The following is a 25623-nucleotide window of genomic DNA, read 5'->3' as shown; positions in this document are numbered from 1 at the left end:
ACAATTGTACCTCGTAATAAGATGATGTGTCATGCACAACTTTGAGACCCCTAGCTCAAAGGTCAAGGTCACACTTAGCAGTCAAATGTTAACATGGCATGAACAGGGTCTGTTTCGTGTCCGGTCTATAACTCTTTCATCCATGAAGGGATTTTAATATTACTTGACACAAATGTTCCCCATGATGAGACGACGTGTCCTGCACAAAACCCGCACCCCTAGCTCAAAGATCAAGGTCACAATTTGAGGTCAAAGGTCAACAGGGCTTTTTTCCTGTCCGGTCCATAACTCTCCCATCTATGAAGGGATTTTAATATCAGTTGGCACAATTGTACCTCATAATAAGACGGTGTGTCGTGCACAACTTTCAGACCCCTAGCTCAAAGGTCAAGTTCACACTTAGCAGTCATATGTTAACATGTCATGAACAGGGTCTGTTTCCTGTCCGGTCCATAACTGTGTCATTCATTAAGGGATTTCAATATTACTTAGCACAGATGTTCCCCATGATGAGACAACATGTCATGTGCAAATCCCGGAGCCCTTGCTCAAAGGTCAAGGTCACCATTGGGGGTCAAATGTCAATAGGGTTTTTTTCCTGTCTGGTCCATAACTCTGCCATCCATGAAGGGATTTTGATATTACTTGGCACAAATGTTCCTCATGATGAGGCAACATGTCATGCGCAAAACCCGGACCCCTAGCTCAAAGGTCAAGGTCACAATCGGAGGCCAAAGGTCAATAGGGTTTTTTTCCTGTCCGGTCCAGAACTTTGTCATCCATCAAGGGATTACAATATTACTTGGCATAAATGTTCCCCATGATAAGACGACATGTCATGCGCAACACCCAGAACTCTAGCTTTAAGGTCAAGGTCACACTTTGAGATCAAAGGTCAGTAGGATTTTTTTCCTGTCCGGTCTATAACTTTGTCATGCAAAACAGGATTTAAATATCAGTTGGCACAAACATTTCCCTGGATGAGACAACATGTTGTGCGCAAAGCCCCGGCTCTAGGTCTAAGGTCAAGGTCATACTTAGAGGTCAAATTCAAGAATGACTTTGTCTGGAGCATTTCTTCTTTATGCATTGAGGGGATTTTAATGTAACTTGGCACAAATGTTCACCACTATGAGACGAATTGTCGCGCGCCAGAACCAGGTCCCTAGGTCTAAGGTCAAGGTCATACTCAGAGGTTAAAGGTCAAATTCAAGAATGACTTTGTCCGGAGCATTTCTTCTTCATGCATGGAGGGATTTTGATGTAACTTGGCAGAAATGTTCACCACTATGAGGCACACTTTTTTTAGAATTATGTCCCTTTGTTGTTACTATAAATAGATTATATTGTAACTTTTTTATTACTGGCCGTAGGGAAAAATTGAGACCACTTTTCTGTGGTACAACATGCACGGTACATCCAAATTTTAGGTGTATTTTGATCTATCTCTACCTGGTAAAGAGTTTCTTGTGGACTTATATTTTATAGATTTTTTTTGATTTTTTTTTTTAGGGTTAATTTCACTTTGTTGTTACTATAAATAACTTTTATGATAACATTTGTATGATCGGCTAAAAAAATTCCAAATGAAAACAACTGTACGTTTTTATATATGCAAATTTTAATCCAAGTGCTTTGTTATATTATATTGTATATATAGTACGATATTGTTTATACATCATTGACAGATATCAGTTCATTAAGTTATACTGCAGTAGAGAAAATTAGGTGCCTTCCAGTAGGGGACTTTGTATTGCATGGCAATACTTCATTCACTTGTTTTCCTTTCTTATGGAAGTTTTTAGACAGCAGTGTCTAGATCAGCAGCTTCAACACAGATTTTAACGCTTGTAGTATTGCTCAAGTAGCTCTATTTAAATTTATGTGCTTAACAAATATTTCTTTTGTAGCTCTTTTATAACTCTGTTAAATTTGTTTTAATTTGTTTTATAGTCGGTTCAAAAGCTCTTCAGAGCTTATGTTTTGTAATGTTGTCTTCTTGCCGACTTAAAATAAAACTTATTGTATTGTATTGTTTAATTTATTAAAGCAAGTAAGTCTGACCAGGCAGTATATTATGACAGATTTCAATTCAAATTGGGGATATCCTAACAGAAATATGCAGATAAAGTTTGGATGGACGTGACAGTGACAGTCAAAAGTTATCATGCTGTCCGAAACATCCTATTTTTTGGACTGCACTACTTGATGAAGTACAGAGGTCTATGATAGGTCGTGGTATGATTTTGGGCTTACATATCATTGCAACAGACCATTGTAATCTGTAATCAGCACCTGCCCCTCCTCTGCTCCTGCCAAATTACCAGACAGTATATTCCATGTCTCATAAAATGTTACAGTTTCAACAGTTATAAAAATTTCCTGTTTACTATGTACAGCAAACTTGCCCTTTCCAGACCAGTTTTTAAATTTTTCTTGTTTTACTTCATCAAGTTTATTTAAAATAAAAATTTCATCTTAAAAGCTGGACAAATATGTCGCGATAAAAAGAGTATTCAAAGAAATAAATAGAAACAAAACATTGTTTGTAACAGATTTCTGTAAATGATCAGACTGGTACTGTGTGTAATCCGGGTCATACTCTCCTATTCCGAATCACCACAAAGGAACTGAAATGGTCTGAAATTGTCTGAAATGGTTTTCTTATTACTATCCACAACAACATAAAACTACTATCTTGAATTGAAAACTAAAATTATTAAAGATGTTAGGAATAGAAATAATTGCATTTAAGACCATTGTAAAGTAACTGTTTGGTTTCCATCAAAATGGAAATATTGTGTACGTTACCTTTTTACCATTCATACATAGTTTCAGCAATGAATCTTTGGACAACCTTAGTCTAAATCCGAACAATTTAGGTTGAACAATTACTATTAGGTCCTGAGTTCATCACATATATACAAAAAAATAGTGAACTGTTTGTGTTACATGTTAAAAACAAACTACATAGATTACATGTTAAATTTCTCATTGGGTGCATTCCTTTTTTTCTTTTTTTTTTTCTTTCTTAACTTGTACTTGAAGTTAAGAAAAAAAAATTGATAAAAATTTTTTAATAGGAGTATGAATGGTATAATTGCGTATACATGAGATTTTAGGATCAAGTTCAGGTTCCTTGTAGTTACATTAAATAAATGATTATGGTTAACTGCTAAAAGAAAAAGTATGTTAAAGGAATTTTGGATGTTGAAAGAAATCATGCATATATTGTAACATGATTTGATTCTGATGACAAAGATTTTAATTCAATGCTTTTTATGAACATTTTTTGTCTTATTTTCACAAATTGTTAGATAACTTTTTATTAATTCTTAAAAGGAGGTTGACCTTAGTGTCTATCAAGAATATTTTAATTAATAGCATGGAGATTGCTCTTCAGCACAGTACAGTTACTTTGCAGACATTATTTTATCTTTTTAATTAGACATGTATGAGAATTTATTGTCAAATCTGGATTAATACTTCAGTTCACATAAGCACTATATTACTATATAGTTGCATCTGATTTTTCAGCATTGTATGTATGTTTTTATAAAAAAAGATACATTTTAAATGCATTTTTCAATTTAACTTTCCCTTGGTGATATGCGGACTTAAAGACCCAGTATAACCAAGGGAAAGTTAAATGACTTTTTGATTGTTGGATACATTTTTTCATGAAGCAAACAAGGTATTTTTCTTTTTTTGTACCTAAATCAACTAAAATTACAAAGTAGAGGAAACACTTTATCAACAACAAAAAAAAAAAACTGAATGGGACTCTTTTAATGTTGATTCACAGTAAAGTCCAAATCCTTCATTCTTTTAAGATGGCTTCTTTCTGTATCCTTCGATCAACTTGAAGTAAAATGTACAAAATTTAATATTGCTTGGATTTCTCTGCATATCTTGTATGGTAGATTTATAGATTTACTGAAAGCTTGTTTATGTTTGATATTGACAAAGTGATATCACAGAAATGGGTCATCTAGATAATTTTAGTTTGTCTGGCAACCCTGTTCAGTTTTATATATATATATATATATTTTTTTTTTGATAATATTAAGTGTTTCTGCTACTTGGTAATTTTAGTTGATTTTAATAGGTACGAAAAAAGGAAAATACTTGTTTGCTTCATGAAAAATGTACCCAACAATCAAAAAGTCAAATCTAATGTAAAAATTTTACACTCTTACTCCATCTATTTTGATAAATTTTCCGAAAAACTATTGATCAATTTGGACTGTCCCTGATTTGTAATTTTAGTCTGATTACTGTTTTTGTCGTATAAACAATATACACACGTATAATTTTATATACTGGTGAGAATACATAATTATTGTATATATTCCTCTAACACTCGTGATGAATTGTTAAAACTATTAATTAGCATTTTGGAAGCTGGCAGCACTTGACCTAGATTATATTACTCTTTTTTAATCCCCCGCCACAAGTGGTGGGGGTTATAGGAATGGTCTCTGTCCGTCATTCAGTCCTTCTATGCTTCTGTCCATCTGTCCATAACACTTTCGTGTCCGCTTCATATCTCCTAAACTCCTTGAAGGATTTTCATGAAACTTGGGTCAAATGATCACTTCATCAAGACAATGTGCAGAACTCATGAGTCAGCCATGCCGGCTCAAGGTCAAGGTCACAACTGAGGGTCAAAGGTTTGAGCCTTCCATTTTGTGTCTGCTCTATATCTCCTAAACCCCTTGAGGGATTTTCATCAAACTTGGGTCAAATGATCACTTCATCAAGACAATGTACAGAACTCATGAGTCAGCCATGCCGGCTCAAGGTCAAGGTCACAACTGAGGGTCAAAGGTTTGAGCCTTCCTTTTTGTATCCGCTCTATATCTCCTAAACCCCTTGAAGGATTTTCATCAGACTTGGGTCAAATGATCACCTCATCATGGCAATGTGCAGAACTCATGAACCAGTCATACTGGCTCAAGGTCAAGGTCACAACTCAAGGTCAAAGGTTTTAGCCTTCCATTTCGTGTCCGCTCTATATCTCCTAAACCCCTTCAAGGAATTTTATAAAACTTGGGTCAAAATTAATGATCACCTTACCAAAACTATGTGCAGAACTTATGAGTCAGCCATCTGGCTCAAGGTCAAGGTCACAGCTTAGGGTCAAAGGTTTGAGCCTTCCATTTTGTGTCCACTCTGTATCTCCTAAACCCCTGAAGGATTTTCATCAAACTTTGGTCAAACGATCACCTCATCAAGAGCTCATGAGTCAGCCATGTCAACTCAAGGTCAAGGTCACAACTCAAGGTCAAAGGTTTTAGCTCTGTATCTTCTAAACCCCTCGAAGGATTTTCATGAAACTTGGGTCAAATGATCACCTCATCAAGACGTTGTGCAGAATTTACGAGTCAGCCATATCAGTTCAAGATCACAGCTAATGGTCAGAGGTTTACCCTTTCACTATCCATAACAGTGGTGGGGGATTTAGCTGTCTTTTAGACTGCCTTGTTTCGTTTTTTTTTTTGGAGGAGCGGGGGCAAATCTGAGGAATGTTTAGAACACTTATTTATATTATTATAATTTATGTGTCCCCCAAAACTGTTGAATATCTTGAAACCTTCTTGACCTAGAGTCATCAGTACTCATAGGGTTGTTATTCAGTATGTGAAGTTTGGGACCGAGTGTTTTTATTGGAATATCACACAGTCAGACCAGAGGTATGGCCCTTGACTGTGTCAAAAGTATGAATGAAAAAAGGGCCTAAAAGTTTGTGTCCCATGTAACTTAAAAGTATTTTACTTAGGATCATGAAACATAACAGGAATATTATTCAGCATGTGAAGCTGTGCATCTTGGGTTTTGTTAGAGATTTGAGTTGGTCAGACAGAGTGATGACCCTTGTCTGTGTTGCAAAAAGTATTTGACTTAGTGTAATAAAACATTAGAGGATAGTTATATAGCCCTTGGTCTTTTGCTCGGAATTTCATTCAACCGGACCAGAGTTATGGACCTTGACATGGGGAAAATACCCTAAAGTGCTTAAAAATTCTTGTTTCATATATCTTAAAAAATATTTGCTCTAAGGTCATGTAACCATTTAGGGATATTATTTAGCATAATGATTTTTTTAAATATTAATTTGCAAGACCATAGTTATGGAAGACCAGAGTTATGGTCCTTGACTTAGTCAAATATATGCATTAATCACATTAAAGTTTTTTATGCCCCTGAAGGGAGGCATATTAGTTTTCAACTGTCCATCCATTCATTCGTTAGTTAGTTTGTTCGTTCGTTCGTTCGTCACATTAACTTTTTGCATGAAGGCATTTTACTGGTGAACCACTGCACCCAGGACCTTCAAACTTCACATGCTGATAGTACTTATTGAGTACACGACCTCTACTGACTTTGGGGTCATTAGGGTCAAAGGTCACAGGGGCCAGTGATAACTTTTTGCATGAAGGCACTTTAGGCCAACATTTTTTTATTTTCTGGTTTACGGGAGATTTTTCAAAAAAATTGGGTCGGGGGGGACAAATAAAAATAAAAATAAAAGTCCCAATTTTGAGCAGTCGACCAAATAAATAAAAATAAAACGTCCAAAAGGATACAATTTTTTTATTTTTTTGTAAACCACAGAAAACAAGCTTGCAAGCTTAAATTGCATACACGCTCACAAATGAACTATTCTGAACTGGTTTATATCTCATCATCTCAGTATACTGTTGTTTTCTTTATGTGTAGCTTGTATGAATAATGCCATTTTCAAAGTCATCAAGGATACCACTATTTGTGTTTTTGTATGTATCTATTTTATAGTAAAAATAGACATATGGAAACATTTTTCATAATAAAATATACATATACCACAGTTGACATTGTCATATCATAAGAACACTGCATAATGTTTATTATATAAACATGAATAAAAACTGCTATTAAAATGGGGATATACAATGACTACTTTAGGTCTGCATCCTTCATACATGCATATTACTTCGCTGGAGATGCAGTCTTAAAAGACAGGCACTGTCATACTAGAAATGAAAAGTTACAAATTGATAAATATTATGCACACTGACTTTAAAATTAAATTGCTTTGGTAAAGTTTCAGTGGCTCGAATATTGTTTTATATTTTACCGACTGTCAGTGCCACCTATATTGTATGACAAGCCAAATCAATCTGAATTTTGATTCAGTTAAAATGTGTACAAAATAACAACCACTCGACTGTGTTCAAACAACATTATCTGAGATTTATAAGACTCTTCACTGGAATACAGGCTGACTCGGACCATGGCTGATTCGGCCCAAATTTACTTGGCTTATTCGGCCAAAATTTTCCTGACACTAATATCATGAGTAAAAATAATGAGTATTAAGTTTAATTTCTGATGCAAAGAATTACTAAAATGCTTATTTAAATGCAAAACTGACGCATTTTAGCTTGTCAAAACTTCTTACCTGCTTGTACGGTGTATATTTTATCATATAAATGTCCTGACTTCAAGTTAAATCCCTATAATCAAGACTATTTCCTGAACATTGCTGAAAAATCCAAAATATATGGTCCTTATTGACTCTTAAATCGAAGTTTGTGGTCCAAATCTGCCAAAATATATGGTTATTTTGTACTTTTGTTCAAAGAATTTGGTCCGAATCAGCCAAAATATTTGGTCCGAATAAGCCTGGGCCGAATCAGCCATGGTCCGACTCAGCCAGTTTCCCTTCACTGAGATGGGACTTGGAATTATTAAGTTATGAGTCCGAAAAAACATTTATTACTTGATATGTCATTATGTGTTCCTCAGTGTCAAAAGCACATGTGGCATAGTGTCTGAATGTCCATCCCATACTTACTTTCAAAGGGTCTTCTTACAGATTTTATCGATATACTTACGTGAACATGAGAATATTGCTGGGAGTTTCATGTCTGATAATTATCTTTTGAGTTACAGTAGCTGGCTAGAACTTTAGTCAAACTAATTTTACGCAGTTCTAGGAAATATTGAGAGAATCTTTTTTATATGGCCATTAGTTCCACTCGGACTGTCCAATTATTTTGACTAGTTTGAATCTTTTATCACATTAATTTTATCATTGTCAAGCAATTGCAGGTACATGTGTCATTTTACATTGAAATTGCACTTTATATAGAACAGAACTACTGAAAATTGTGGCATTAGTTATTTTTTTTCTTCTCTATCCCTCAAGACTTCAAAGTAAAAAAAAAATGTGTTTAGAAAGTTGACTCACTTTTGCTCTTCCGTCTTGCCATTTCTTTGGTTTCTTTCCTTTTTTATGAATTGTGGTATTTTTCTGACAGTCCCACATGAATTTGATCGTTGTCCAATTATAATATACAGACAACAAATCTCGTACATGTGATACGCCAGATTTTTCAACATCTGGACAGCGTTGACAGGTGAAGGTCTTTTTTCGTAGGTGATTACTCCTAATGTCGAGCTTTAGATGTTGTATTTTCTACTCAGATCCAATTTGTTTACAATACTTGTTATCTCTGCCAACTTATTCCAAAGATTATTGTCTGTAAACTTGTATATTTTTCCTATTTAATTTCACAGAATGTACATTCATGTAGGCCGCCATTTTTCATGCGTCTACTGATCTAGATTAAAAACCTCTACCATACAGTTAAACTTTTATTTTTGGCAGCAGCAATTATGGACGGTCGGCGGGTAAAATGAAAATAAAAATACTGAAAATGACTTTTATTTTTATTTTGTTTTGTCAAAAAGTAGGGTCGGCGCTCCCGTAAACCAGAAAATTAAAAAATGCTGGCCTTACTCGCGAACCACTGCACCCAGGACCTTCAAACTTCACATGCTGATAGTACTTATTGAGTACACGACTCATATTGACTTTGGGGTCACCAGGTCAAAGGTCAAGGCGCTGCGGGGGCATTTGTCACCATTAGTGATAGCTCTTGTTTTCCCATGTATTGCAAAATTTACTTGACCTAGAGTCATAAAACATTGGAGGATTGTTATATAGCATGTGAATTGTGCACATGGTATCCTGTTTTACTGTAGAAGAATACAAACTCACAAACGTATGATATCTTTGCCAGTTTAATTATATTACTGTATGAACTGTTAGAATTCAGGTAGAGATTTATTTATGATTGAATTACCTTCAGGAAAAAGAGTTTAAAGGCTCAGCGTGAGACTGGATGGTCAATATGGGGTATGATGAAGGTGTTTCTTCTCCTGTCTGTGGTTGGTGCAGTTGTACTGTTGTGTGTTGTATCTGTATGGTTGACGTCACAACTCAATGATGTTAGGGAACAGCTCAAGCAGAGTAAGTGAATTACACATGTGTTTGTTGAGCTTCATTATATGGAATGCTTTGAACTATTATATCACATTATTTTCATTGATTGACTAATTTGCTTTGTTTATACGTGTCCTTTTCCAAATATTTACTGTGTATGATGATGTACCTTTAGTATGGGAAGAATATTTCCTGAATCCATATTCAAAGTAGGGGTCTGTTCTGTATTGTGGCCGGTGTACATTTTCTGAATAAAGTAGGTAGAAGTTAGATAACAATGATGTGTTTTGAACATTGCTCTCTGTAATTGTTGAAAAGGTTTTATCAATGTGAATTGAGCTAGAGGACTTATGCTTTTTGTCTTCTGTATTAGTGCAGGAATGATTAGTGTGACATGATTACAAAGATGAATATTATAAACAGTGGTGAAATAAAAAAGTAAACAACTTTTTGGTAGGTTACTTATCATGTCCATGCTTAGTTAAAATAAATAAACTTTAATGTAAATTAGGAATATGTATATAATTTACCAATACAGGATTTACTGCAGCACAATTTAGTTATAGAGCGATGACAACGATAAACTTGTAGACGATAATAATATGAAAGCGCAAATGTATTCGTTAGTGTTACTGGAAAACAACCAACGGCCAATCGGATCGCTTCGTTATCAATTAACATAACTTCCGGGATTTTGACACAGAGTGATACAAATTTATGTCAGGGTTAATTAACTGAACAACAACAGTGTGGGGAGTCATACAGAGCTCGAAGCTGGATCCACACGCGAGGGTCAATGTGGACTTTAAACCGTCCAAAAGAATGAAGAAGCGCAGGGAACTAGACGCCCTCGTCGGCGGTGTGAAGTCCCGACGAAAAAATTCAAACAGCGGTCATGAATTATTAAAATACAACGGGTCGGACTCTTCAGACGACGATTTTCATTTATCTTCACCAAAAGTGTATGTTCATTTTGTTGTGTGGATTTGTTTCAAATAGTGTCATCTAATAGATCATAGAGCTCTACCCTTTCAGTTAGCAAGTTTCACAGACACGCAGTAACCAACAAGACAAGATGTTTGGTAACCAGATGCTAACATCTACATCATTCACCCAACTGTCAATTTTTTAGTATAAACATATTCTTTTAATTTAGTGTAAAACTATAACTTGACATTGGGATAGTCGTGATGTGATAGCATAGTTTTGAGGTCCATTTACGTGATAATTGAACCATTAGCAATATCAAGGCTTGGCTACTATTTGTCTCATTAAAAGAACACACACTTGCTGTGTAAACATGTTAATTACTTGACAGCATTGAAAATGTAGACATTAAAATATAACTCGCATTGTAGATACAATTAATTAAAGTGAATTTGCATGCCTGAAACATTCAATGTTTACAAGTTCTTAATTGCATATGTAGAAGGATCTTCCCTATAAAAGTATCCCATTTCCTCCAATTTTTTGAGTGTGACTGTCTAAACCCTTAACAGAACTGTTGGTAGCAATGTATATTTATTTCATTTCATTTGTTTTTTTGTAGCCGGGGTTCAGGGTTATGTTCAACATGTACATCAGTCTTCATATTCTTACTGCTTGTTGCCTGTATGCTAGTATGTGCTGGACTAACCTGGATGCATGTAGAGATGAAGAAAGATCTGGAATTACTTAGAATAAGCTTGCAAACAGGTAACTCGATATGCACCGTTTGTCAGTAGTGTCTAAGAGCTGGAATGATATTTTTACTGTAAGACAGAAATTTTTAACATTTAAATCCTGTATAAGATTTTTAATACCAGCTTTTTGATTGAGTATAGGAGACTGAGATTTGAAGATTTTGTTGAGCATGGCTATTCAAAGAAGTAGGTGTTATTGTATTCACTGCAGTGAGTGTTGGTGTCGCTTTCGGGTTAAAGTTTTATGGCAAGCCACCTAAATGTTTGACTATAATTTTTCCTGTAACATCATTCAGCTGTTTTGTTACCTCTCTGTTGGTAAAGAGTTATGAGTAATCAGGGCTCTCTGTCCCTATGACTGCTCTTGTTTAAATCAAGATCATTTAAATTATTTCTATATTTTCAAGAGATTTCATATATATCTATATGTCTAAGTGTGTTCATGTTTTCTAAGTATAATTTACCAAATTCTCAACAGGTTGTTTAACTACATGGATTATACAAGATATGAAATGTAGATTTTATGCAATTCAAGTGTCAAAGCAAAAAGGGGTCTATGTGTCTATATTTATAATTTATGCACTAGCTTGCATTCTTCGATGTAATCAAAGGCTTTAAATATAAGATTGTCAAACTTCACAGGATGATTGCCAGTAGATGATTCAAATTTTTTTGGTCAGTAAGTCCAAGGATATTTAAACAGAAAATGGTTTCCGCTGAAAAACTAAAGTTCATCTACAGTCGTCAGACTTCATAAGATGATTGCTTGTGGTCTGTAGATGACCTTTGTTATTACAGAGGTCAGTAGGTCAAGGTCACAGAGACCTCAAGACTGAATATGGTCTCCAGTCAGTAACTAAAGAATGGTTTGGCTTACAGTCCACAGCCTTCATAGGATAATTGTGGTCAGTACATGATACTTATTATTGTGTAGGTCAAAGGACACAGTTAAATTGATACAAGGACTGGAAGTGGTATAGGCCATTGTGGGAGGCATATATATTTTACAAACACACCTTATTTGCACTTGTAGTTCTAATTTTGTTTTAAGAAGAAAGTTTTCCTCTTACTTGTAAATATTATTTGAAGGTGTAAATGATAAAAATCTAAATTATTTGTATGTAAGTAAACATCACTGAATTTCATACAAATTTCATGGAATGATTCCAGCTCTGTTGTTGTATTTATTTTGTCATCATGTTATTTTGCAATGATTTATTTACATTCTTTTAAATAAACTTTAGATACACATTTCTGTTTTTGTTTGATGTCACCCTTAAATAATAGCCATTCTTTAAGGTCTAGGACACAGCCTAGCAAACTTGGTATACATTTGGCAAAAGATACATGGAGGAATCAGTCTGTACTAATATGAAATATTTACAAGATTTACTATGTACATGCACTGTATGTACGACACTTGACATTCTGTTGATTAGAATTGGTATATTTGTTTATCTACCTAAGAAGTCATTGATTGTCTGTCACCTTACATGTACATGATAGTGACATAATCAATATTGTGCTGTAGTAGGTCTGTATTGGGCATGAAAAATGTATGCATGCTAACTAGAGAGACTTTTATTTGAATACTTTTATTGATTACCTAATGTCTGTAGTTATAGTGTATGTATGTGCATTAGCCATATGTAGAGATGGTACCTAAAAAATTCAAATTCATCTTTATATAGGTTTTTTTCAGAGTGAAATGATAGCTAAGTGCACCAATTTTCTAAATATATTTATGGTTTTCCTCTTCTCCATGTCAAAAATAGAAATATTTGATATCTAAAAAAATGACTTTCTCAAAATATCTGAAGCAAAATGGACAACTCTTGTATCGACCGTTTTTCAAAGATTTTAGGACTTCCCCAATTATAGTCTATATCAAAAGCTCCCACAGCTAAATAAATTCAATAGAGAATAAGGTAAGTTTACTCTACTTTCAATGTATGGCATATGTATATTTTGAGATTGTTACTTAAGTTTTATGTGTAATCAATAAATGGTGAAGACCCCTTAAAAAGTTGGTTAGTATAAATAAGATGTATTCTGCACATTCTATTAAGTATATGTCACTATTTGCTTTTGTGTAAATTGGTTTAGTTTTTACCATGCTTGAGTTCTGTGTAAAACTTTGTGTTGTTTTTTTTTTCCTGGTTTTCAATTGTCCTTCTTTAATTGTTTTAAAGTCAAGGTTGAACTTTGTTTAATATCTAAGTGTTTGTTTTTTATTTAATACAAATTTATGGGATGAAGTTATTGAAGAAAGATAATCAAGAGGTTATTTTGTTACCATTTCAAGTACTTCAAGTAGACACGAAGATTTCTTTATCAGTAAACTTAAATTTTGATGATAAGAGGTCCCTTTCTTCTAGGTTTTATATAGAAAAAAAAGCTCAATAATGAAAAAGTACCCCGTAATTAATGAAAATGATCATTTCTACTCTGTTTTATGCAGAGAAGTTAAAATCATTATAATTCTCTGTCTCATGCAGAGAAGTTGAATCCGTTCTCCACTAAACTAAAAGGTGAATCCAGTTTTCTGCCTCTTTTTGATGTAGAGAAGTTGAATCCATACACCAGCTCTGTTTCATATAGAGAAGTTACATATTTTGTAGAGCTCTGACTGAAGTTAGAAGCAAAAAGTAAGTAACTATGATACCGGTATATATTTGAGCAATTTCCTATGAAAACATTTTTTTGTAAAATTACTAGCTGACCTTCAGTTCAGATGATTGTGTAAAAAAAAAAAAATGGAATAAAGCATGAAAAGCAGGGCATGAGTTTGCTCAGTCACAAATTACAATAAATAGAAGTTAACTAAGAAACTTCGGTTACAGCAAGGTCACTAAAGCATGCGTTGACTGGTAATCCAAGTACATAGTAAAGAAGAAAACTAGATGAATACTAGTCCATTTAGAATCAAATGTTATACAGAGTGCAACTGCACCATATTAAGTGTGGTTCAGATGTTTTTGGATTTTGATGTCATTACGCAAGGGAAAGATGGATGTACACCATTTACACATGTACACCACTTCAGTATGTTTACAAATATTAAACAATAAAATGCCTCCTACTGTAAAAAAGCATTTCTAAGGAACATGCATCATATATCATATAGTGTTGACATCATTCTTGTTCAAAATTACATAAGTTAGGCCAAGTTTGAGAGTGTGATTTGCAGCCCAAAAGGGTGACTGTTCCTGAAAGTATAAACATGATACGTGACACCTATGTCTGCCAACTGAATACCGGTAGATGAAAAATTATTTATCCGTTAAAGGTGAATTGCATTCATTTTCTGATGCAAGTATTGTGTGGCTTAATAAATCAATCTGTTATCATTCATTGTTTGCAACATATGTGTTTTGTAAATAATCATGACCTACTGAATTCAGAGTTACAATATTACTACATTGATCATGAAATGATTTTCTGTATTTCAGAAGTAGACCTATTGTTAGGTACCTGAGTATTCAGGAAGATCGCCTACAAAATAGACTTACCGTTTGGTCTTGCCTGGCATCACATCCAATATTGAGATCTGATTTTCAACTAAGCAAATGCTCTTCTTAACAATTTCAATCCAGTCATTGATTTTGTCTTTAAAATGATAATAGGGTATATTTTACAGAACAGAAAGTGGCTGTTTTGTTTTACTAAATCTTACTGAGGTGGTCACTGTATGGGAAAACAAATGACATATTTTCCAACAGATGATCACTGTTAATTTTTAGGTTCAGAGTGATAATTAAAACTTTTGCAGGCTCATTGCTCTTTGCAGTGGATGACCCATATTGATGGTTAAAGGTCAGGGTCACAATGACTCTTACTGTGGTACAAAATCCATTTCGACTTTGTATGTTAAAAACACCAGGACTTACAATCCTCACAACTTTGTTTGCACATTATCTTGGGCGATGAATTTTTATCGGTTGGGGGTGGGGGCAGTGGGTCAAAGGTCATGGTCATGGTGACCATTGGTGAAAAACCACATTTTAATTAGAAAGCACATGTTTCACCATGGACCAATCTTGATTTTGAGGTTTCTTAGCTAAAGTTCATGGTCACTGTGGTATTAAATGGTCAGAATGGACGTATTATTTGATGGCACTAGTTTTATTTATGTACGCTGCATGTGTTTTTGAAGTAAATGAACCTTAAATGTGGTAATACATTATTTACTTGCATAATATACTATCCGTTATAGTATGCAGTTTAATATTAAAATATCTGTTTTATCATCATATTCATGTTTTGAACACGAATTTTGTATGATAAAGAAGTTTGTTTTAGGAAGGGAGGACATGAATAGGTTCACAGAGGGACACAGCTGAGTTCAGTATGCTGCCTGTGTTTGATAGAAATATTTGCTATTTCAGTGGAGAGCCGAAGTATGGCCAGCACGGATGACGTGGAGAAACTTTACAAGCAGATGGCAGCAGTGAATAAAACCCTTGAACAGCAGAGTAAATCTCTGAAAACAACGATCTCCGATATATCAGCTATAAATAGAACTGTAAGATTTTTCTGCTATAAAGATCTGTCCAGTAAAGAACATGAAGTCAGTTTAGTACATGTATAAAGTGAATCTGCCATGCCCAAGAGTGGTAGATAAGGAAACCAGAAAGTGAGATTTTGACCAAAATTTAGGTTCTACCATGTTTTGGGCAAGTCCAAATGAGATTTCCTCAATTCCACAACTCAACTGGCCTTTTAGGTTTATTTTCTCACAATTTATTTACCCTTTAAATTGGTTGAAACATAGCAGTTTATTAACCTTTACCCTGTTAAATTTCTAAAGTGGACTGGTCCATCATTCAATTTGGGCCTATATTCAAAGGGGTGTTTACTGAAAATTTACTGACTGAATAGAGAATGAACAGCTTGCACAGTTGTACAGGCTAATCTTGGTCTGCATTTGTTGCAAAGGCAAAACCAATTGCCGCCAGCAGGCTAAAGGTTAAAAGTGATATAATATGGCAATGACATAAGCAAGTGTAAAAGGTTGATTTGTTGAATACTACAACTATGTGACTGTTTAATAGTATTTATGATAGTACAAACGAAATTTATTAGAAATAGGGTTCTATGTAATGAAGTAAAGCTAGAAAATAAAATAGTAAGCAGTGTGAGTCAAGTGAGATAATATTACCTCATACCAGTATTTCATTCAGAATATTCTGTGTCATAGGGAGAAATATATGTCTTGTGTTTGCTGTAACAAATTTGTAGTATTTTTATTAGGTCACCTGAGCACAAAGTGCTTATGGTGAGGTATTGTGATCAGGCTGTGTCTGGCGTGTGTCCGTCAAGTCGTCCGTCCGTCGTCAATATTTGTGTTTAAACAACATCTCCACTAAAACCAATGGATGGATTTTGATGAAACTTGGCCATGATGTTCCTTGGGTGGTCCTCTACCAAAGTTGTTCAAACGGTTCTGCTTGGTTGCACAAAGGGGCTGCCAGAGCTAAAAATAGAAAAAACTTCAAACGACATCTCCACCTAAACTGATGGTCCGATTTTGAAATAATTTCACACAAATGGTCCTTCTGTCACCCTCTACCAAGATTATTCAGATTATACTGATTCATCAAAAAACATGGCCGTGACCCTTTTGATTTGTCAAAAAACATGGCCGCCAGAGGGCATGGTCACTTTTCCCTATATGTATATAATGGAAACTTTAAAAATCTTCTTGTGTGAAACTGCCAGCCCGATTTTAGAATAATTTTACACAAATGGTCCTTATGTGATCCTCTACCAAGATTGTTCAAATTATTTTGATTTGTCAAAAAACATGGCCGCCGCCGGACATGGTGACTTTTCTCTATATGTATATAGTGGAAACTTTTAAAAATCTTCTTGTGTGAAACTGCTAGCCCGATTTTAGAATAATTTTACACAAATGGTTCTTTTGTGACCCTCTACCAAGGTTGTTCAAATTATTTTGATTTGTCAAAAAACATGGCCGCCAGAGGGCGTGGTCACTTTTCCCTATGTGTATATAGTGGAAACTTTAAAAATCTTGTTTGAAACTGCAAGCATGATTTTAAAATAATTTTACACAAATGGTTCTTGTGTGACCCTCTACCAAGATTGTTTAAATTATTCCGATTCGTTAAAAACACGGCTGCCAGGGGGCGTGGTCACTTTTCTTCTCTGAATCAATAATAGCTAGAGCTTTGATATCTGGCGTGTGATATCAGATTTGTAATGTCTACCATAATTGTTCAAAGTATTGCCCTAGGTTCAAAAGTGTGTGTGATATGTATTTAATATAGGCTAACATAGAAGAAACCTAACTCTGTACTTATACAAACACACTTGAAGCCTTGTACACAGGTGAGCACTTTAGGGTCAATGACCCTCTTGTTTACGTATGAATATTTCAGGTGTTGCAGCTGTCAGGAAGAGTTGATAAACTAGGGGAAGGGCTGAAGGCAGCTCCAGAACTCAGACAGTTACCTGAAAAATTACAGACAGTATCACAGGTAACTTAGTCATTTGTTCCTATATTAGTGTAAAATTTGGAGTTTATATCTAGGAACCCTCTGTTACGTGATTTGATAACAAAGGTAGTGTGAAGTAGATTTAAATATCACAGAACTTTTGACATCTTTGCTTGCTGTATAGTTACCAGAAAAATGCATGTTGAAACTATTTCAGACTGTGGCAACAATGGGCAGTGATGTCAAAAATATGAAGGATACAGTGGATAAAGTCTCGCCTTTCATGAAAACAACTAGTGAATCAATAGATTCTCTCAAACAACAGTTTGAAACAGTCAAAAATCAGGTATAAAATGTTTCCTATCACTTGTCTTTGCTTTAAACTTTCAAAGGTAGGTGTTTAATGTGATCGATTGTTTTCCACTTTTTTGAGGCAATCAAAGATAAGTGTAAAGTGTTTTCTTGTTGCTTTAGGTGCAACATGTTTTCCTGTAGTTTTAGGTGTAAAATGCTTATCTGTAGTTTTGGAGATACGTGTAAAATGTTTTCCTGTAGTTTTGAAGATAGGTTTAAGATGCTTTCCTGTAGTTTCGGAAATAGGTGTAAAATGCTTTCCTGTAGTTTTGGAGATAGGTTTAAGATGCTTTCCTGTAGTTTCAGAAATAGGTGTAAAATGCTTTTCTGTAGTTTTGGAGATGGGTGTAAAATGCTTAACTGTAGGCTCGGAGATAGGTGTAAAATGTTTTCCTGTTGTTTGAAACCAGTGAAGATCAAATGTAGATAGTTTTCAATCATCTTCCTGTTGTTTGAGACCGTCAGAAAACATGAATAGAATATTTTCTGTTGTTTAAGATCATCCGAGAGGTGTAGAGTGTTTTATGTGGTAATGGAAAGTTTAAGGACTGACAATTGAATGCCAATGAATTTAGATATTGCTGATGTATTTCTGGCATTCTTCTTCAGAATATTTTAAGGTATGGCTCTTGAGGGCAGTAGTGAATAGTGATTATTTAAATTTGAATGCTAAACTTGGTAAAGAAAAAAGATGTTTTCAGTGCAGTCAGTGAAAAAAAGTTTTGTATCCCTATAGCAGGTAGTCTGTATTCTTCTAGTAATTTATCCAGACTAGCAATTCACAGATATACAGTACTTAGTTATTTGCCAGCCTTGAACAAGTGATAATAATAAATCCCTCACAATGTGAGCTTTGTAAGTTTGGAAAATGTGTCATAGTTTCTGAGACTGAGCGATTGATTCATACATGATCAAGAATTCATATTGCATAATAGTAACTGTTAAATATTTCTAGTAACGAAAATGTTATATGATCAACTGCCAGCAAATTATATCGACTGTATTACAGGTTTCTGCAAGTGAGGTTACACCAGACAGAGAGAGCATGAAACCAGACCTGGCAAATGTGATTCAGGTAATAAATGTCAGTGATAATTCTGTAAATGTTTAGTATTGCTATAGGTGTGTTCTTACTGCTCATATATATCTGTTGTCTGGTCTGCCAAGGGATGGTCAATATTGTATTGAATTTCACCCTAGAATAAACAGCAGTATATATTATTAACTACATAACATGAAAGATTTTTAATATAGAATATTTTTCATCTTTGAATATGTACATGACAGATTGTTGTGCATACTAATGTAGCAACTCGAGATCAGTGTATCTTGTGCCAGCTGAAGGCGGTGACAGGCTACTGTAGCTTTAATTACTGTCTTGTGTCTTTAATTTCCAGGGTTTACCAACAAGTCCATTTCAATAAAGTCCAAAGTCACAGAGAAGATTTAAGATCATATTGAGAGGTATCCTACTCACCCTGACATTCGCGTCTGCATCTTGGTTTAAGTTTTGATATATCTGTGTAATTGATCAATGTGTTTGCTTCAGACTTTATTGCTGTCCTAAATCTAATTTCTTGACAGACATGATCACCATAGCAAGACAATATGTCATGTGTAAAACCTAGACCCTTAGCTTTAAAGGTCAGGGTCACACCTGTTCTGGCCCATATCACAAGGTGTTTTCCCCTGGAAATTAAATGATTTCACAGTATATGACTATAATTTCAGGGACTATCCAACCAGCTACAGACAGTGAATTCTTCAGTGTCTACCCAGTTGTCAGTGTTGATGAAGAGCAATAGTCAGCAGGAGGTAGGTCTGAACACAATATCTTGATGTGTTAACTTTGCTATGTTCAGTACATGACTGGCTGTCCACACAGTGTAGGATAACCATTTCACTTCTGTCAGAAATACATATAATGGACTTGTTCTATGTAAAAATGTTGGAAACTCGGAAATTCCTAGGAAAATTGACAATAGTGAGATCCTCGCAGTTACTGATTTAGAAAAAAAACGACATTCATGAAGATGTTAATTGTTAAGAAAATTTATTTACTGACTTTTAGTCCTAGATAGGTGTTTGCTTAGGGTAACATCTGCAAAATATCTAGGTATGGTAGGTATGTCTTTTTATTGATAGGACATCAGAATTGTCAATTCTACATAGGTCAAAAACTAGAATAATTAGTGTTTTACTTGAAAATATAATAGATTGTGTAGTCAGTATAAATAATGTAAGTCAAATTTAAAAAAAAATTGTTTGCTTAATTTTGAACATTTTGCTACAAAACTAGAAAGTAACTAGAGTAGTGGGTTTTAGCTTGATGAGGTCATTTTACCTTGAATATACAATTTTCAAAGCCTTACTAAAAAGAGTAGAAAGATTTCAGTTTTAAGCTTGTCTGTTCGAAGAATAGGGGAGCTATCCTACTCGCCCCGGCGTCGGCGTGAGCGAGAGCATCACACAAATGTTAAAGTTTGTGTACCACCCCAGATATTTTCAAAGTCCATTAAGATATTGCTTTCATATTTTGCATACTTGTTTACCATCATGACCCCAGTCTGTAAAAAGGAGGAGGCAACTCTATCAAGCATTTTGACTAAATTATAGCCACTTTTCGACTTTTAGAATATGCTTATTGTAATGTTAAAGTTTGCGTACCACCCCAAATATTTTCAAAGTCCATTGAGATATTGCTTTCATATTTTGCATACTTGTTTACCATCATGACCCCAGTCTGTAAAAAGGAGGAGGCAACTCTGTCAAGCATTTTGACTGAATAATGGCCCCTTTTTGACTTAAAATATGATTATTGTAATGTTAAAGTTTTACTCATAGCTTATATTATACTATCAAGCACTGAGAATAGTCGAGCACGCTGTCCACTGACAGCTCTTGTACTGTGTAGTGTATAGCAGATTTGTATCTTTAATTACTGCAGTTCTTGATTTATAATGAGTGTCTTTAAATACGGTAATGATCAAAGAATTACAGTAGTTACTATTAAATAGATTTGTACATTTTCACAAAACATTGTCCTAGTCATAGATTGCTTAAAACTTAAGTTATACATGTTGATTGTTGTGTAGGAGAGAATAGTGAAGCTGGAGGAGACGAGTCAGATGTTGATGAAAAACATATCCAGTATATCTACAGACCACACATCTATTGCCAGTGAACATGATTTACTCACTGATGACTATACTAGTGAGAAATTCAAGTCAAGTGTCACAGACATTGTTCAAGATTTGGTGAGTTTAGTATCATAACATATATGGGTCAGGTCATTGAAGAGCAGTGGAACACTGGGTGTCTTTCAAAGTGTTTGAAGCCCACAATATTATAAGGAAGGAAGAGGTTCTTTGTCTGCAACTCAAGCTTGAGACAATTTTGTATTAGTTCATACTCAGTTCCAGAATTAACAGCTAAACTCTTTTGCATGAATGAAAGATCTTTGGTTTTCATGAATAATTGTTTTGTCACATGATAATTTGCATTATATTGAAAGGTTAAGTCCCCTTCTATAGAGTGAATAAGCTGAAGAGTGTAATATGCTGATTACTGATTTAATTTACACTTAAAACCATGAAAAAAACTAAAATATTTCTACAAAAGATTAGTTGTAGAACCATGTTTAATTCCGATTGTCTATTAATCTGTTACAATGCTGCTATTTCTAGCTGAGTGATGAAAGTCCACTTCCATCTAATAGCAATATAGAAGCAGTAATGGCGAATATAACACAAGTACTTGGCACTCTGAAAGACATGGAAGAAAAATATGAAAATCTTGAGTCACAGGTAAACTTGCTCTTGGATGTTTATTGTCTTATACATGGAGAATATGTCACACTGGCTCAAAAGTTTATAGTGTTTATAGTGCCAAATACAGCACAAAATAGATTTTTGAACGAAATAAATAACGTAAGAGTCAGAAGAATTTATGTGGGGTCACTCCACAAATTGTAGTAAATGACCCAGGTAGCCAACAGCAGAATGATCCCACATAGAGGGGCTAGTCAGGTTTTAAGGTACATGTTTTTTTCTTCAGAATGTTACTCTACTCTGTACTGCATTGAAAATTTGTTGCCTTGCAGACAAGTCTTTGAGAAATTACTAAACTTATGTATAAGAGTATAGAAATGCTCACCTCTTCATGTGCCAGCTCAAAGTTTTGTCTCTTAAAAAGATCTTACAAACTTATGTTATTTTGTTTAACATGCTGGTTCAAAATACTTCTCATTTCTTATAAGTTTAAATGTGAAAATCAGTTGCTGAAATTGTTATCGCAAGAAGTTGACACTGTCTTGTTTATATCCTTAACAGCCTGGACCTGTGACAGATGGGGACAATGAGTATGTCAGTATGGAAATGTTCAAAACATTAGGTGATGGATTTGAGACAAAAGTTGAGGTATAGTATTAAAGCTGGTGTTAGGGAGCATGAGAGGTGTTGCATATTCCATTACCTCTCATGTACAGACTCAGTCTAACTGAGTCTGCTGTTGTTATGCTTGGTTGTGTTCTGTGCTTCCAAATGATCTTCTTTAGATGTTTTCAGTGTTTTTATCTACTGATGCGGGAGGCATATAGTGGTTGTCCTGTCCGTCCGTTCATCCCTTTCGTTTGTTCGTCCGTCCGTACGAGGTTAACCAAATTGGACCGTTTCGTCTAGCATCAATACCCCTTACTAGAATGACTTGATACTAATGCAGATGTAACCTGTGACCATTCCTCATCTTCACACATCACCTGACCTCAGTTTGACCTTGACCTTGACCTCGTTTTGGACTTAGGTTGCTTTGTATCGACAAGGATGCCACCGGGGGCATCAAGCGTTTATTGAACACAGCTTCTTGTTTATATGCTGGTTTACATGAAAGATGGCAGTGTCTGTCTGCCACTATCTACGAACGGGTAATTGCAGCTAGCAGCACAACATAAGCCCATTTATTCCATACTACTACTCCGTGGCTAAAAGAACAAGTAATGTTACAAAATTGTGGTCATATCAGTATCTATTACCAGGGATAGCCATATGTCTAGTTCATAGTGTCAGATACTATTTAGAGTGGAAGTTCATTTACCTGAAAATTGCATCTTTGAATACCTCGTTAACTGAGTACAGTGTTTCATGTAATGTCCCAACACCATAAAATATATTAAGTACTTAATAACCAAATACTGAAAAAAGAAAAATGCATCTCTGTTCTGCCCTTTTGGTTCAGTTTGTGCACATCTGAACTCTGAACTGCCATACATCAGGTAACAAACCACTCAAAGGCTTTGATTATTTGTTAAACATACTGTTAAATTGTCCTATGTTTGCTTTCAGAATTTGAACTCATCATTTATCAGTCTGAAAACAGATGTAACCACGATGTCACAATTGTTGACAAAACAGTCCAATACAGTAACAAATCTCACTCATCAGGTTGATGCTACCAGACTGTATCTAGCAACACTGATGCAGAAACTAGCAGGTACGGTATCTGTGTCATGTTGTTGCTATGAGTGTCGCTTTGTTACAAAACTATATACTGATGCAGAATGTAGCAGACATGATGTTGCTATGGCAATCACTTGCATTTTGAATATTTTAATTTACGCCATTTCCCTTCTCTGTTCTTTTTTGTGTTCGAAGGATAGCTTAAAAACAAGGATTTTCTCTTGTTAGCTTCTCTTTTCAATCATTTATCTTAAGGAGGCAGGCATTACAGGCATCTTAATGCTTAAAATCTTCCTGTTACTTTAGAAGTGTAAAGTGAGAGAGAGTGTAAGGAGAGAGCATCAAATAAGCTTTCAGCTTCCTACTCAATCCTGTATGCTTTTTTGATATATATATATACATGTTGTAAATGAATTGTGATTAATAAAATATTGTTTAAACCAAGTGTAAAGTGGGAAAGCATTTCAAATATTGCAAAATCGAATAAGTTTGTATGGCAAAGTTAATCACTGCTGTGTAGCAGACTCCGTGTCAATGGATTAGACAAACATTTAGACTGTTTAGCAATTGTTTCTGAAACTGATTTATATGAAATCAAGGTTCTACTAAAGAAAATATTGCATTAAATGAATAATGCCATTTTGTGTCACACAAATTTAGGTACCAGTGCTGCCCCTGAAGTATCTGAGGGGCCAGGTAGTACAGAGAAAGTTACAAAGACAACTACAGTAAAACCTGGGGAGTTTGTAACAACGAAGAAAGAGGAGGAAAACACGACTAAAGGTATAACTCGGGATACTTTTGTGCATCACATACACAGATATTCGTAGGACAGTTCTCTTTACAGTACATACATGGATATTCACAGTACAGTTTCATGTGCAGCACATACACATACATCTGCAGTACACTTCCTTTTGCAACACACACAAATGTTTGCAGTTCAGTTCCATGTGAAGCACATGTACAGATATTTGTAGTACAGTTCCTTGTGTTATAAATAGCAGCAACATTACCTTCATACCAAGGAGACAGTAATTGTTAAGGTCTTCAGAAAGTAATACCCTCTGGTCAGTTCCTTAGGTAGAGCAGATGACAATGAATCAAGAGGTCATGAATTTGATCCCTGGATTGGTCCAATGTTCTCTGTGATGATGATTTGATTATAGACATTGTGTCGGAAGTCATTGGTCCTCCGTTATCAAGATATTAAATGGAAGTTGTCTGTTCTAGTATAAAATCAAGTCACACTGGTTAGGGTAGCTTCCCACTAGTACATATCTGAAGACACTTTTTACCATCAGAGTTTGATTGTTGCAGTATTTAACATAATACAATAGATGGCATCGAGGTCCATAAGCTACTTTACCTACTTGGCAGTCAAGATGTCTGGCGGAAACCATACCCATGTAAAAGGTGCCCATTTATATACCTGGTACTACTTTGGACTGATGACATCACAGAATAAATAAGGAAATATGTAAATAAGTTAAAATACTACATACTGTAACTGTACATACTGTTACTGTCTACAAAATGAAATCAGTAAAAGATAATCGTGTAGAAGTTATTTCATGTGTTGGATGTTGCAGGTCCAGGTACAAGTCCAGTGGCGAGTACATCACAGTCAGAGCAAGGAACCATCCATGTGGATTTTATAAAAACACCACAAGGTATATGTGCAGCACATGTTTTCTAAGCTCTGAACATCTTGAGGACAAGGAAAATGTTTTGGAAAATAGTATTAGATAATTCTTAATAACTGTTGTTGTCTCGTTTACCTTTCAACTTTGCTGTTGAAAAACTAAAATAGTTAAATATTTGCAGTCTGTTCCAACATATATTTGCAGAGTATTGGACTTACCTGTTGAGTATTGGACTTACCTGTTGTTCTGTGCTTCAGGGAACAATATATTGGACCAGTAATTAGCTGTTCAGAACACTACTGAATGTAAAATTAAATGTATCCAATTAGAAACAGTATATTATGTCCCTTTGATGTTTTCTGCTCTACATTGTTCAAGAAGATATACATTTCCTTGGTCACAAAATTTTCTTTGATATAAAAATATCAAAATTACTGGACTTCTGCATATATTTCAAAGTTTTTTAAGTTCATACCTAAGTTTTGGAAACATGAGGTACTGTCTGTATGTTAAGGTCATGATCTTAAACATATGATGTTAAACCTTCCAAAAGATATCACCAGGTTTTAGATTTTGCCATAAAATCAATGACTTATTTTATCATACTTGTCTGGAATAATTTTTAGGTTTTGAAATTTTTGGCAGAGTTTGGTATCTAGAGTAAATTATTTCAGACTTGCCATTTATCATTGCAGCTATATTGTGTCACTGTACTGTAATAAGCATATACATATGCGAGCATCAGTTGATGTCATG

At 34.8% G+C, this 25623-nt stretch overlaps 1 protein-coding gene across 2 annotated transcripts in view; it reads left to right on the top strand.

Annotated features, from left to right (window-relative positions):
• LOC123524404 (EF-hand calcium-binding domain-containing protein 14-like) overlaps window positions 1-25623 on the top strand; it is a 31594-nt gene that overhangs the window by 1433 nt on the left and 4538 nt on the right. Inside the window, exons 1-13 of one of the 2 annotated variants that reach the window (XM_053538892.1) lie at window positions 9813-10236; window positions 10824-10969; window positions 15345-15481; window positions 17358-17456; window positions 17632-17760; window positions 18778-18843; window positions 19500-19583; window positions 20864-21025; window positions 21455-21574; window positions 22100-22186; window positions 23108-23255; window positions 23882-24004; window positions 24814-24894. In XM_053538892.1, coding sequence (XP_053394867.1) covers window positions 10097-10236; window positions 10824-10969; window positions 15345-15481; window positions 17358-17456; window positions 17632-17760; window positions 18778-18843; window positions 19500-19583; window positions 20864-21025; window positions 21455-21574; window positions 22100-22186; window positions 23108-23255; window positions 23882-24004; window positions 24814-24894 — 1522 coding nt within the window. In that variant the 5' untranslated portion in view covers window positions 9813-10096. Of the gene's footprint in view, window positions 1-9140; window positions 9302-9812; window positions 10237-10823; window positions 10970-15344; window positions 15482-17357; window positions 17457-17631; window positions 17761-18777; window positions 18844-19499; window positions 19584-20863; window positions 21026-21454; window positions 21575-22099; window positions 22187-23107; window positions 23256-23881; window positions 24005-24813; window positions 24895-25623 lie in introns of those variants that run through there. The other variant, XM_053538891.1, reaches the window with a different exon arrangement.

Source organism: Mercenaria mercenaria, chromosome 3 (genome assembly GCF_021730395.1).
Source record: "Mercenaria mercenaria strain notata chromosome 3, MADL_Memer_1, whole genome shotgun sequence".
In the NCBI taxonomy this organism is placed as follows: Eukaryota; Metazoa; Mollusca; class Bivalvia; order Venerida; family Veneridae; genus Mercenaria; species Mercenaria mercenaria.
This window is presented reverse-complemented; position numbering and strand designations above follow the sequence as displayed.